This window comes from Macaca mulatta, chromosome 4, assembly GCF_049350105.2.
Source record: "Macaca mulatta isolate MMU2019108-1 chromosome 4, T2T-MMU8v2.0, whole genome shotgun sequence".
NCBI lineage: Eukaryota > Metazoa > Chordata > Mammalia > Primates > Cercopithecidae > Macaca > Macaca mulatta.
The window spans coordinates 33,258,033-33,273,830 of record NC_133409.1 but is presented as its reverse complement, the minus strand read 5'-3'; the positions used below and the strand labels follow the sequence as shown (position 1 = coordinate 33,273,830).

General features: G+C 36.2%; 1 protein-coding gene across 5 annotated transcripts in view; it reads left to right on the top strand.

Moving 5' to 3' along the window:
• PTPRK (protein tyrosine phosphatase receptor type K) overlaps positions 1–15,798 on the top strand; it is a 559,982-nt gene that overhangs the window by 290,990 nt on the left and 253,194 nt on the right. For all 5 annotated transcript variants that reach the window (XM_028847097.2, XM_028847096.2, XM_078001187.1 and 2 more), the window contains exon 6: positions 9,146–9,320. In XM_028847097.2, coding sequence (XP_028702930.1) covers positions 9,146–9,320 — 175 coding nt within the window. The remainder of the gene's footprint in view (positions 1–9,145; positions 9,321–15,798) is intronic.

The window sequence follows — 15,798 nt, the reverse complement described above, 5'->3', positions numbered from 1 at the left end:
TTACCTTCTTCCATTCTTCCATTGCCAGAAAGTCAGTACTTTGGTGTTATTATTGTCATTTCAGTGTATTTTTTTCTAGGAGAACACTGTTTACTTACTCTACTGAAATAAGTATAATAATTTCTATGACCATAAATAAGAATAAGTGCTTCTCTCAAAATAATAACATAGTATTTTTTTTTTTTTTTTGAGACGGAGTCTCGCTCTGTCGCCCAGCCCAGGCTGGAGTGCAGTGGCGCGATCTCGGCTCACTGCAAGCTCCGCCTCCCGGGTTCACGCCATTCTCCTGCCTCAGCCTCCCGAGTAGCTGGGACTACAGGCGCCCACAACCGCGCCCGGCTAATTTTTTGTAATTTTTAGTAGAGACGGGGTTTCACCGTGGTCTCGATCTCCTGACCTTGTGATCCGCCCGCCTCGGCCTCCCAAAGTGCTGGGATTACAGGCGTGAGCCACCGCGCCCAGCCTGTATTTTTAATTTTAGAAATTTTTAAATTATTTTAAGTTTTCTATGAAGTCTTTAAAATTGTCTTCAAAATTATTTCATGTTTCTAGAATTATAGAATTATTTTGTTCTTCAATAATAGTGACTGTGATGATGATAATATCTTTATCATCCTGTGAGACTGAAAAAATTTCATACAACTCTTATAGAGCAGACAAACTCCAGTAAGGAACTCTCAGGTCCTTGGGATTAATTTGGCTGGACTATTGTAAATTTCATGTCAGCCTCACTTGGTCATAGTTGTGCAAATTTACTTTGGCATTAATTTTGACAACTCATATGCAGTCTTCTTGATGCTGTTCAACGGGGACCTAAATACCAAACATCAGAAAATAGGTTCTTTCTAAGTCTTACAATTTTAAGAAGATGAGAGAATCATATATCATTATGTTCCCAGGAAAGTCAATGAAGAAATAAACCTATAAATAAGTGTAATTTGATTATTTTCAAGTCAGTAGGCTTGAAATAATCTTGGCATGTATTGTCAGTGTGGCTCTTTTTGGTCTGAAATGAAACTGGATTAATTTTATTCCTCAAATTTTGAAAAGAGACTGAAGTAAAGTCTAGCGTATTTTAATTATACCATATTTCTTTTAGGATACTTTCAAGCTGAAAGTAATAGAAAACCAAATGTATTATTTCATGTAGCAAAAAGTCCAAAGAGAAATGGGCTGTAATAATTGTTGGTGTCATTTCAGAGATATAATCAATAACTTCCTCTGTCTCTCTACCTGATATGCCATCCTAAGTGTGTCAGCATATCCCTTACATTGGACTGCCTCATGGTGATAAGTCTTCCAGGTTTAGGCATGACAGTAAGCAAAAGCAAAGGAAATCCATTTCCTTGTATGTCTCCTTAGAAGTGAGGAAACCTTTTTAGGATAACTTGACCAATTCTTTTTTTTTTTTTTCCCCAATGTACAGATACATATTTAATTTATATTTTCTTTTCTTTTTGTTAAATTTTTTTTATTATTATTATACTTTAAGTTCTAGGGTACATGTGCATAACGTGCAGGTTTGTTACATATGTATACTTGTGCCATGTTGCTGTGCTGCACCCATCAACTCGTCATTTACATCAGGTATAACTCCCAATGCAATCCCTCACCGCCCCCTCATGATAGGCCCCGGTGTGTGATGTTCCCCTTCCCGAGTCCAAGTGATCTCATTGTTCAGTTCCCACCTATGAGTGAGAACATGCGGTGTTTGGTTTTCTGTTCTTGTGATAGTTTGCTAAGAATGATGGTTTCCAGCTGCATCCATGTCCCTGCAAAGGACACAAACTCATCCTTTTTTATGGCTGCATAGTATTCCATGGTGTATATGTGCCACATTTTCGTAATCCAGTCTGTCACTGATGGACATTTGGGTTGATTCCAAGTCTTTGCTATTGTGAATAGTGCTGCAATAAACATACGTGTGCATGTGTCTTTATAGCAGCATGATTTATAATCCTTTGGGTATATACCCAGTAATGGGATGGCTGGGTCATATGGTACATCTAGTTCTAGATCCTTGAGGAATCGCCATACTGTTTTCCAGAATGGTTGAACTAGTTTACAATCCCACCAACAGTGTAAAAGTGTTCCTATTTCTCCACATCCTCTCCAGCACCTGTTGTTTCCTGACTTTTTAATGATCGCCATTCTAACTGGTGTGAGATGGTATCTCATTGTGGTTTTGATTTGCATTTCTCTGATGGCCAGTGATGATGAGCATTTTTTCATGTGTCTGTTGGCTGTATGCATGTCTTCTTTTGAGAAATGTCTGTTCATATCCTTTGCCCACTTTTTGATAGGGCTGTTTGTTTTTTTCTTGTAAATTTGTTTGAGTTCTTTGTAGGTTCTGGATATTAGCCCTTTGTCAGATGAGTAGATTGCAAAAATTTTCTCCCATTCTGTAGGTTGCCTGTTCACTCTGATGGTAGTTTCTTTTGCTGTGCCATTGCTTTTGGTGTTTTAGACATGAAGTCTTTGCCCATGCCTATGTCCTGAATGGTACTACCTAGGTTTTCCTCTAGGGTTTTTATGGTATTAGGTCTAACATTTAAGTCTCTAATCCATCTTGAATTAATTTTCGTATAAGGAGTAAGGAAAGGATCCAGTTTCAGCTTTCTACTTATGGCTAGCCAATTTTCCCAGCACCATTTATTAAATAGGGAATCCTTTCCCCATTTCTTGTTTCTCTCAGGTTTGTCAAAGATCAGATGGCTGTAGATGTGTGGTATTATTTCTGAGGACTCTGTTCTGTTCCATTGGTCTATATCTCTGTTTTGGTACCAGTACCATGCTGTTTTGGTTACTGTAGCCTTGTAGTATAGTTTGAAGTCAGGTAGCGTGATGCCTCCAGCTTTGTTCTTTTGACTTAGGATTGTCTTGGAGATGCGGGCTCTTTTTTGGTTCCATATGAACTTTAAAGCAGTTTTTTCCAATTCTGTGAAGAAACTCATTGGTAGCTTGATGGGGATGGCATTGAATCTATAAATTACCTTGGGCAGTATGGCCATTTTCACGATATTGATTCTTCCTATCCATGAGCATGGTATGTTCTTCCATTTGTTTGTGTCCTCTTTTATTTCACTGAGCAGTGGTTTGTAGTTCTCCTTGAAGAGGTCCTTTACATCCCTTGTAAGTTGGATTCCTAGGTATTTGATTCTCTTTGAAGCAATTGTGAATGGAAGTTCATTTCTGATTTGGCTCTCTGTTTGTCTGTTACTGGTGTATAAGAATGCTTGTGATTTTTGCACATTAATTTTGTATCCTGAGACTTTGCTGAAGTTGCTTATCAGCTTAAGGAGATTTTGGGCTGAGACAATGGGGTTTTCTAAATATACAATCATGTCATCTGCAAACAGGGACAGTTTGACTTCTTCTTTTCCTAACTGAATACCCTTGATTTCTTTCTCTTGCCTAATTGCCCTAGCCAGAACTTCCAACACTATGTTGAATAGGAGTGGTGAGAGAGGGCATCCCTGTCTTGTGCCAGTTTTCAAAGGGAATTTTTCCAGCTTTTGCCCATTCAGTATGATATTGGCTGTGGGTTTGTCATAAATAGCTCTTATTATTTTGAGGTACGTTCCATCAATACCGAATTTATTGAGCGTTTTTAGCATGAAGGGCTGTTGAATTCTTATTATACCTCCTTGGCCAGAATATGGACACACACCCCATTTTTAAAACATGTCACTATTAATGGAAAGAAGACTCACGTTAACCTAGTGTTGATGGCCCAGTGTGTTTCCACGTGTAACATCTTGATGCATAACCTAGGGATCTTGTTAAAATGCGGATTTTGATACAGTATATCTAAAGTGATCTCTTGACTCTGCATTTGTAACAATCTGCCAGTTGATGCTGATGCTACTGTTCTGTAGACCACATGGCAAGGTGTTTGGCTAATACCCTGGCTGGTTGAAATAGATGTTGGAGAATCAACCATTATTACCACTATTTTCCACTAGGAATGGAACGTGTCAAATGAACACTGCATGCACTGTGCATGGTGAAGCTTAGTGTAGTTGAGGAGAGGAGTGATAACATTGAGGATTACAGTGACTTGCCCAGGGTTACTTGGTGAGTGACAAGTTTTATCCAGGAGCTTGTATTGGAGAAAAAATAAATACAGAAGCCTGAGATGGATTGGGGGGCAGAGTGGGAAGTAGGGAAAAAAAGTAGTGCTACGTTATAATCCCTTAGATCATATATTTGTGTGATTCATTTTTCAGTACTTCTCAGAGTTGGATATATATTTGCAATGGAGAAATCATATATAAAAACTCAAAGCAGAATAAAGAGCCTATAACTGAAAAACATAACAGAGGCAGAGAACTATATGCAAACATTGCTTCATAAGAGAAAATTTACCATTACTTCTTACATTGTCCTTCACTAGCACTGCCTACTCTGATAAGTTGATGGTGTGTAATCAGGAAAAGACCTATTATTTTGGATTTTAAAAGGAAAAGTTATTTTTGACTTCTAGAATGTATATGTTTTAAATTGTTACCTTTAGCTCTAATGAATTATTGGAAGCCAAGTAAAGAAAGCAATGTCTAATATAGATTATATTAGCCCATTGGAGCAATGCCTTGATTAAACCTCAACACCAAATAATCAATTTGTTGGACAGGAACTATAATCAAAATGAACATAACAGCTTTGGTTTAGTTTAGAGGAAAGTCTGCTGGATTTTAGGTCATCAAACCTAGTTTTGAGTTTTAGTCCTGCTAACAGACTATGCATCACATTTCTAATCTTAACTTTAATTGGATATGACTGTATCACAAAAGTTCATAAGAAAGAGAAGCCACAGAACCAGTAACAGCTGACATAATATAAGGTACATGGAGGTGCTTATTAAATGACTATTGAAGATAAACCTGAATATTATGACTCTGTTAATTTTGTTTGTTATTTTATTTCAAGAAATAAATATTACATAAGTCTTTTGTACTCATTAGTTGTATAATATACATCCTATATAAGCATATGTATTTATAGTTATATTAGTATATTAATACACACATATAAACATCATGTATATCAACTTGGTGATATCTTGACTGGATGAGCTTAAGTATACCCCTCAGCCTCTGAGTTGTGGTATAATTAATTACTTCTGAAATAACTTGGTGTCAATGATCTCTTGGTGTCCTTGAAATTCAATATTTTTGTAACCTCCCTTTATTATTAATTTAGATTGATGATTAATATGTATTTTATTGTAACTTACAAAAGCCTAAGGAGGATTTATGTGACTCTTGTCTCTAAAATGTTCAGTGAATTTAATTCATTTTAACAAAGTACTTGAGCCACCCACTAAATAAAGATAATATATATTAAATTTTATGGAGGAAAATATATATATATATATATATATATATATATATGAGACATGAAACCCTACCTTCAGAATGATTTCAGTATACAAACAGATGAAAAGACATTTATAAATATATCATAGTAGAAATGATTTAAGATAGAAAAGCCAGTTAATAAGTTTTTATAATCTTTTATACAGTTTTTGAGGCAGTATCCATGACCCTGTCAGCAGGAGTAGAAAGGGAAGAGTATATATAAGCTGATGGAATGTGAACTTGGGGCAGAGGGGAAGGAGCTAGATACCGTAGATCAGGTCACTGTGGAAATCAAGTAGGAATGTGTGCAAGTTTTTAATCTCCATTTTTGGATAACACAGACATTTTCCCTAAGAACAAATGACCAGTTTCTGCAAATGTCAGTAGTTTTAGAATAGTTGATAAGATAGTGCAAATTCAATATTGGCAATGCATACACAATAGAACATTGAAAGAATCTGGAGCTCTTTCAGGCTAGAGAATGTCTCTTTGAAATGGCTGCTGTAAAGTAAAGGGTCACAAAATAAGGTCTCACTGCCAATGTAGAGGATTGACGGAGTGAGAGACTGAATTGCACAGGCTGTTGTGTTTCGAGAGGAAACTCGCACAGAACAGGAACTTGGATGTTGTAAGGTGGTAAAGGAGGCTGTTGGGGATCACTGAGGCCAAAGTGAGTTTGAGGATCAATGGGAATATTCACAGGACTGGGTTAGGGAGGATAATTTAGTCTGTGAATATTCCCAGTGATGGGAATGATATGTGGGCATGCTGGGAATTCCAAAAGGTGAGAGTTGGTTGAGTGGGAAAGTGGAAGAGTTGTCTTCAAGTTAGGAACCAGGAAAATGGTGGCTCTCCCTGAAAGAAGGTGAACGGTACTATAAAATGTACCCTCCTTTGAGATAGAAGTATTGTGAGAGGAACGCCCATTGCGGTGAAAAGATGGAATAATGATTATTGAGAAGGAAACATTAAAGATACTCAGAATCTCTTCACAAGAGAAGGGTTTTGAAAGGCATAGTGTGAAAAGACTTGAGTGGGTGTGGACATGAGCAAGAGAATTTGGAAGTCAGTACAGGCAGTGGGAATTGGCTAGTCTTGCAGAAGAACTGAGAAATACATATGGCAGGGAGCAAGGAGACGGTTTGAGAACACACCTGGTAAGATAAGCTAGAGGAAGCCCAGATGAGGTTGTATAACAAAAGTAAGGAGCAGGGAGTCATGGTGGGCCTTCCCATTAGGAAGATTGTATGAAAATGATGTGCTAATTGAAAAAAAAAATGCAGTCTGAGGTTTGCATGTTTAATGATTTTTTTTGGTGTATGTGGTTTGTAGGGAAAGAGTTTAGGCTGATTTTATGGATTTGTATTGAAGAGCTTTTGAATATAAGCTGCTTTTCCAGTTCCTTATTATCCAAGGGAATGAGCAGGGTTCTTGCTGCAAAAATCATGAAATAGGTTGGTAAGCAGAGAAAAATTAACAAAAGCAATGAATAAAAAATAGCAAAATCCTAATTTGGATTTGATGTCCTTAGGTATTTTTGTATGCATATGCAGAAACATATATGTATTTACTATATAATATGCATATGCATGATTTAAGATATGGAGAAGGGTATTTAAAGGTATAGTGTATTTAGGATTTAGAAAATTATTAAAACAATAGAGTATCCTCTTTATTATTTACTTTAAAAATATAAATATTTTCAAATGTACAAAAAATCATAGAAAACAATAAAATGGCCATTAATGTACCACCACTGTAATTTAATACAAATTAACAGTTTATATTCTTGTCTCATGTCATCTTATTCTTAAGGAATTTTTTAATTAACATTTAAACATGCATACATGTAGTACTAATTAGTGGAATGCTGAAACCAATGAATACCAGAAATTTGTTAGGTTTTCAGGAACTTTGAATGATATCACACTGATAAACTGAAGTTGCTATAGTGGAATATTTACACCACAGAAATGGACAAATACTACAAAATGCCATTTCATGTTTCTTGTTGGAGAACTAACAGTTCCAAATTTTACCAATACATTGCTGGGTTTTCTTTGCCTAGTTTAACTGTCCCATCATATTTTATTGAATGAATAAAATTCAGTTTATTTATTTGCTACTCAGAAATATTTGGATATTTTCCATATTTCACAATCACAGATAATTTAGAGTTCAACATCTTGTACATATCTCCTTGATCCCATATACACTGGTGGTTCACTTGTGGAAACCTAGAAGTAGAATTGCCGGGTCCTGAGGTTTATGCATCCTCAACTTTACTAGATAGTAACAAATCATTTTCTAAAATCACTCTAGCAGTTTATACTTCCAACAGGAATGTTACCATTTTTGTTTCCCATATACAGCCCTATGAAATGATATTTCAAGTAGTATGAAAGATATCAGGGGTAGTTAGCATTTCACCAACAAGAAACGAGGTTGTGGATCATGACCAATTCTTTCTCAGGGTTGTGGGTTTTCTTTGTCCTTTTTGCTGTCTTTGTCATATAGAAGTTTTAAAATTTAGATTGACAATCTCATTTCATGGTTGTTAGACATACACATTTTCTCTTTCTTATACCCTATTCATTTTTTGATTGAGTTATCTTTTTTTTCTAATTGTACTATAGAAGATCTTTACATATTCTGGATATGATGGGCATTTCCTTGACAAATAACTTATCACCATTTGTGACTTGTTTTTTTCCCCTTTATATATGATGTCTTTGAACACATAGAAGTTACAAATTTTTTATAGTTGAATTTTTTTCGGTCATTTCCTATTAGTTTATGCTTATTACTCTTGTCTGGGATATGCTGATATCATAAATATGGTTTCCAATATTTCATTTTGAAATTTGACAGGTATAGTTTTAAAGTTTAGGCTCTTTTGACTAATTCTCCAAAATGTATAAATTGGCTGTCATTCATGCCAAAGAGAGAGTTGTTTGCAAAGAGTACAGATTTTGGTTTGACTCTAAATTATTCATCATTAGTTTATTATCTGTGTCCAGCACATGCTACACATTTGGAATACAGAGATGCACAGGCAATGCTCTTCCTTTTCTGGTGGGGACAAACGTACTACAGCACAGGCAGTACAGCTTAAGGGCTAAAAGAAGCTTGTATATATTACTCTGAGAGCATGGGGGCAATGAATCATTTGCCTTGGACCTATTAACTCTCCTGTTAATTCATTTACTCTGGTGTAGTAGCAATTTATGGAGAACTGAGATTACTACCATAGTGTCAACCCTACACCTTTTGAAGCAGGGGTCTCCAACCTCTGGGCTGCAAACTAGTACTGGTCTGTGGCCTGTCAGGAACAGGGCCACATAGCAGGAGGTGAGCAGTGGGTGCGCAAGCATTGCCACCTGAGCTCTGCCTCCTATCAGATCAGCTGTGGCATTAGATTCTCATAGGAGCGCGAACTCTACTGTGAACTGTGAATGCTAGGGATCTAGGTTGTGAGCGCCTTGTGGGAATCCAATGCTTGATGATTTGAGGTGGAACAGTTTCATCCCAAAATCATCTCCTCACTGTTCCATAAAAAAATTGTCTTCCAGGAAACTGGTCCTTTATGCCAAAAAAGTTGAGAATCACTGCTTTAGAGGATACCACTATTTACTTACATCCTTTTCCAGATTGAATGACAGTGGAAAAAATTTGTGGATCTTTTGCAACAAGAATAATTTATCACAGATATTCCTTGCTAAGATGCTTTATAGATTTATGAAAAGGGTAACAACCTGTTTTTAAAGATTGGTTTCTGTTTGCAGAGACGAAATGGAGAAGATATACCAGTAGCCCAGACTAAAAACATCAATCATAGAAGGTTTGCCGCTTCCTTCAGATTGCAAGAAGTGACAAAAACTGACCAGGATTTGTATCGCTGTGTAACTCAGTCAGAACGAGGTTCCGGTGTGTCCAATTTTGCTCAACTTATTGTGAGAGGTAAGGTAAAATTGTTTTCAATTTACAAAATTGCATGACTTTATTAGAACAAAAGCAACTCTGTAGATATTTTGATTGATTTTTAAACCATAGTGTTTCTGATGTCAAGTTACTATAAAAATATGTCATCATAAAATTTCTCACAATGTGTGAAGGTAAAATTAAGACTATAGTTTGTAAAATTTTTGAAGTTTCTAGTAAGTGTTTGGCATTAAAGGAAATCTATTTTATAATGCTCTAAGTGGACTAAATATATCACATACCTTATTCCACATTGTCATCACCTCGTTTGTATTTTAACTTTAGATCTAGTTCTTTCTATTTAAAACAGTTCTGCGGATACTACCTTTCTTCGAAGCATTGTGGCAATGATGTCAAGGTCTAAGTTTCTATTTCCATGTAGTCCTACAAATTTTATTGGTATTAAAATCCAATAGTGAATTTTCACTGATGCATGTCTCTTATAGAATCTTAGAAAGATAGAACTACCAAACAGTCCTCACTAATATTCTTGGATACTAAAGTTACTAGAAGAATGTCAGGGATTATGACATATCAGTACATATTTGTAGTGAATACTGGAAAAATACAAGTACGAAACACATATTACATTCATTTAAGATGTATAGAGTCCCTCCTATATTTTAAGCACTGTTCTAGGTTGTAGATATTAGAGATACGATTGTAAATGTAATACAACGTCCCTATCCACATGGAGCATCATATTGAGTTAGGTTAGGCAGACTATATAGACAGGTGTTGAAAACGTAGTTATCAAGTCACGGTATGTGCTGTGAAGGAAAAAGAGACACAAAAGGATGGAAATTGATATTTTAGTTAAGGCGTTCTGGAAAGCCACTCTGAGAAGGCAACAACTGAGCTGAAAGCTTAAAAAAAAATGGAGACTTCAGCCATATGAAAATCTAGAGGTAAAGCAGCTCTGTTGAGTAGGATGTCAAGCATCAATCAATATTAACACAAATGAAAATAATCGTAACCTGTTTAAGTCTCTTCAAGGAGAAGTGTGAGAGACCTTAGCAAAAATATCTAAACTGGGGCTGAGACTGTAAACATATCATGGAAGGCATTTGCAAGTGGGTTTTCTTTGAGTAAGGATCTGAAGGTTCAGAGAAAACTGCCCAGTTAGGAGTATGGATGTTGGGTCAGGGGCAAGAGAAAGAAACACCAGCAAGCAGAGAGCACAGCACGTGCCGAGGCCTATGGGCTGGAAGGAAAATAGGAGATATGTCCATATTCTAGTCAATATATTTTATAATGCTTGGCATCAAATATCTTTTACATATATTATTCAATATTGTCTTGTTTTTAATACTTTAACCTTTGATATTTTTAATGAAAAGAAATTTGAAATTCAGACTTTATGATAATTTACCCAGAGCAAATTAAATCTAATGATTGACAGCCAGAATAGAACCCATTGTTTCTTGATTCTTAGTGGTGAGCTCATTCTTTTCCACTACAGTTTTCCCTCACATTAACATTATTGGATAGTGCTATCAACCTCTTGTAAACTTCTGTCTTGGAAGACTCTATGGCTCATTGTTTTTTAAACTTTATAGATTAAATATGACTATTTTCAGTGTAACTTCTCTGATGTCTCCATAGTCAGCTCATATCACCTGTACAAGTTCATGAGATCACAGCTTCAATTAAGAAAATATGATAGTATTTGACTCCCGTGTTTAGGCAGAGAAACAATTTATCACATGTTCACACATGCATCTTTGTCAAGTCCCATTCCAGCATCTCTCTCACCTGAGCCTAAGTTTGAAAGCCTGAAGGTGTCCTTGGGTAATCTTCAGGATGATTAATATGCCATGGATACAGGATTGTGGGTGTGCTACTGAATTATCATGCTCACTGGATCTTCTTTACCATATATGCATTCACAATTTGCAACCAGTGAAGGAGATGGCACCTAAATAGTGTACCTAGAATTCCTTTGAATAAGTTATGTATAATACATTTTTTTCCAGAAAAGTCACTCCTGATGTATTTCTCAAAAGATTGTAGAAGACCTGTTGATGCTTTTATCCAGGTGCTCCCCTTATATGTATAGTTCCTTCCTTTGTGCAAACATTTTCAGCCTGTTCGTTTTAAAAGAGAATCATTTTGTCATTACTAGATCTCTTTTGTTTATCTTAATTGATAAGTAGATTTTATTATTTTATCGAAGCCTGGTTTTCTTTACCTGGAGACAACTATGTTACAATGCTGTTCCAGCAGTATTACTTGTTAAATTAATAATTATTTCAATAAAATTTATAAAAAAGAGGATCCATTAGAGACTTAAATGTTAGACCTAATACCATAAAAACCCTAGAGGAAAACCTAGTTAGTACCATTCAGGACATAGGCATGGGCAAAGACTTCATGTCTAAAACACCAAAAGCAACAGCAGCAAAAGCCAAAATTGACAAATGGGATCTCATTAAACTAAAGAGCTTCTGCACAGCAAAAGAAACTACCATCAGAGTGAACAGGCAACCTACAGAATGGGAGAAAATTTTTGCAATCTACTCATCTGACAAAGGGCTAATATCCAGAACCTACAAAGAACTCCAACAAATTTACAAGAAAAAAACAAACAACCCCATCAAAAAGTGGGCAAAGGATATGAACAGACATTTCTCAAAAGAAGACATTCATACAGCCAACAGACACATGAAAAAATGCTCATCATCACTGGCCATCAGAGAAATGCAAATCAAAACCACAATGAGATACCATCTCACACCAGTTAGAATGGCGATCATTAAAAAGTCAGGAAACAACAGGTGCTGGAGAGGATGTGGAGAAATAGGAACACTTTTACACTGTTGGTGGGATTGTAAACTAGTTCAACCATTATGGAAAACAGTATGGCGATTCCTCAAGGATCTAGAACTAGATGTACCATATGACCCAGCCATCCCATTACTGGGTATATACCCAAAGGATTATAAATTATGCTGCTATAAAGACACATGCACACGTATGTTTATTGCGGCACTATTCACAATAGCAAAGACTTGGAATCAACCCAAATGTCCATCAGTGACAGATTGGATTAAGAAAATGTGGCACATATACACCATGGAATACTATGCAGCGATCAAAAAGGATGAGTTTGTGTCCTTTGTAGGGACATGGATGCAGCTGGAAACCATCATTCTTAGCAAACTATCACAGGAACAGAGGACCAAACACCGCATGTTCTCACTCATAGGTGGGAACTGAACAATGAGATCACTTGGACTCAGGAAGGGGAACATCACACACCGGGGCCTATCATGGGGAGGGGGGAGGGGGGAGGGGGGAGGGATTGCATTGGGAGTTATACCTGATGTAAATGACGAGTTGATGGGTGCAGCACACCAACAAGGCACAAATATACATATGTAACAAACCTGCACATTATGCACGTGTACCCTACAACTTAAAGTATAATAATAATAAATAAATTAAAAAAAAAAAATTTGACCTATTTTTTTTTCTTTTCTTTTCTTTTTTCGAGACAGAATCTCACTGTCACCCAGGCTAGAGTGCGGTGGTGCAATCTTGGCTTACTGCCACCTCTGCCCTCCTGGGTTCAAGCAATTATCGTGCCTCAACCTCCCACGTAGCTGAGACTACAGGTGCGTGCCACCGCACCCAGCTAATTTTTGTATTTTTAGTAGACAGGGGGTTTCTCCATGTTAGCCAGACTGGTCTTGAACTCCTGACCTTGTGATCCACCCGTCTCAGCTTCCCAAAGTGCTGGGATTACAGGCATGAGCCACTGCACCCAGCCTTATTTTTCCTTTTTTAAAGAAAGTCCTGCCATAAGTTTTGTGATTTTTATGTTGGAAAGGTTGAGTTTAAAGATGATGGCATTTTGAATTTGTTATCCAGAGTCTGCTATCATTTTAGAAATATGTTTTGTTAGTTTTGGCAATTTTATTTTTCTTTCAACACATTTTAGGTTGTTCTATATTTAATACTTACAGGTGATACTTTGCTTGCTGTTTTATTTGAAAACCAATATAGAGGAATAAGTTTTCTTGTCTGTAGAGATAACCACCAAATAAATATTACTACCAAAAACATACCCTCGGGGGTCAGCTGTCCTGGTGTTGAAACAGTGCTGAGAATTAACTGTGCTGACAGGTCCTATCTCTCATTGGCACTTTTAAAGCTGACATCCTGTTACATGGATACAAAAGATGGTAATTTTAAAGGAAATTTTTGGGGCAGTGATATGAATAGTCTTTAATAAGAGCTGGCATGGTATTGCCTGTTGTCAAAGATGACCCAAGGGTAAGAGTTTATTAGTGCATTTTCTCCTAAACTGAAAGTGACAGGGCACGCTTAAGGCTTTTTTGTTGCTGTTTGTTACAAATGAAAATTTCACTGCAAAATTTTCATGCTGAAGAGTATTGATCTATGCTTTCCCACAGCCAGAGGAATAAAAAAAAGTACGGAGAAACAGAATTTACTTTGTTATGATTTTAGCATTGCTTCCTGATCATTTTGAATAATGATAATGTCTTCAGCTTATGGAGACCAATCTTTATTGACTAAGAAGTTTTTATAGAGACGAGATGAAGAGCTGATATTTTTGCTCAATGTTTTACAAACTTGAAGTGTAAAAAATTTGAAATACAAGTTGAAGTCATGTTTATAAGCTTCAAACTGAAAGCACCAACTTTGTAGTCTAATTATGCTACAGAATATTTTGCCGTTCCTCACCTCAGTTGTGATCTCCTCTGTCCGTTTCCATCTGTCTAAATCGAAGACCCACTTACATCTCGAACCAGCTGACCTAAGTAAACTTCTATAAAATTCTCTGATTGCCACACCTCACACTCAATTTCTATTCCAAATTGTTTGTTATATTTTTATATCTATCATTTTTACCTGTGAAACCACAATTACATTTTAAGTACTTCAGTTTGAAAGCACAGTTTTTGGTTTGTCATTGTTAATGGCTTGAGCTTTAAATTGTAGTGTCAATTACTAGTCATTATCAAAATGCTCTGGATACAAAAGTATTTAGTTAGTATTTTAGTCTGTTCCTAATGAATAATAGTGCCCGCTATAAATGGGGATTAGTATCAATCACATTACCTAAACTTACTCAGGGTAGTTATCCAGTCTTATTCAGAGTCGGTGTTTAACATCATAAGAAACTCAGACAGATGTCACTACTTTCCGTTATAAGACAATATAAACTAGCTTATATGTAAGAATATTTACTAACTTTTGTGACTGAGTAATGCAGGATAGGCTTTGGGGTTTGTTGATCAAGTCATTGAAGATCTACGTTCTTTCCAATTCTTCACTTTGTAGTCTAAGATTTTGGCTTCTATCCTAAGCCAGGCCCACCTCCTAGTCATAGGAGAGAAATATAACTACATGCTTCCTTGATCTTATCCATTTAGGGGTAAAGAGGGCAGGACCTACCACAACTATCAAAAAAACAAACAGAAAAGCAAATAACACATCACTGGTTATTGGATAAACAACTAGTATGTCCAATAGACAGCTTTTGTACACAAGACTCCAGAGCATAAACAGTGTTACTCAGAGATAGTTCTTTATTTCATTCAGTTAGATAGTGACTGAGGAAATAATGTCAAGAGAAGGTACAACTTAATCTTGAAGGACATACAGAGTTTGGAATATTGCACTATTGGAGAAGGGTGTTACCATACTAAGTCAAGTAACAGTATGAATCATAGGTAATCAGTAGGATCATAGCTTATTTGGTCAATGGTGAACTGTTCATAGAATCACTTGCTTTATATCAGTTATTTACTATGCATATGGAGAAGGAAAGCAGTCAAAACCTATTAGAACTTTTCAGATTCTGCTTTTACTGTAATTATAGATTATGTCCTATCAGAGCCTGTCTAGTTCATCTTTGTTTGCTTCAGCACCTAGCACAGTATTTACATGAAGAAATTCAGTACTTTTCTCAAAATCAACAAATAAAATTGAGTTGAAACCAGAGGAGTGGGACTGACCCTGGCATATGTAGGGGATGAGCGATGAACCAGATATTTTTTCTCTCCTACAGATGGAGTCAAGTTTGCTGGCATAAAGGAAGTGATGATGACAGTTGCTTTTTGTAGTATCTAAACCAGACTCTTTCCTTTCTCAAGTGGACTATTAAGGGTGACTTTTCAGTTTAGTGTAAATATTTTTTAACTTGAAAAATAATATTGATCTGACCAGTATTCTATTCCAGTACTCGAATCCTTTTGCACATAAAATTAAATCCATTTTTTTTTTTTTTGGTGTTTTTATGTAAGAAGCCAGGTCATTTGGGAATTGGAAAACACTTTATGAATACTTTCGCTAGTTGGTGGCTAAAGGCCATGGAATTTCTAGCTTGAGACCTTCAGCAAGCTGTTTAATATCATGCAGTATTGGTTTTTAACTAGTTTTCCTAGCACAGCTTTCAGGCTCATGAATTCATATAAAGATCCTTTTC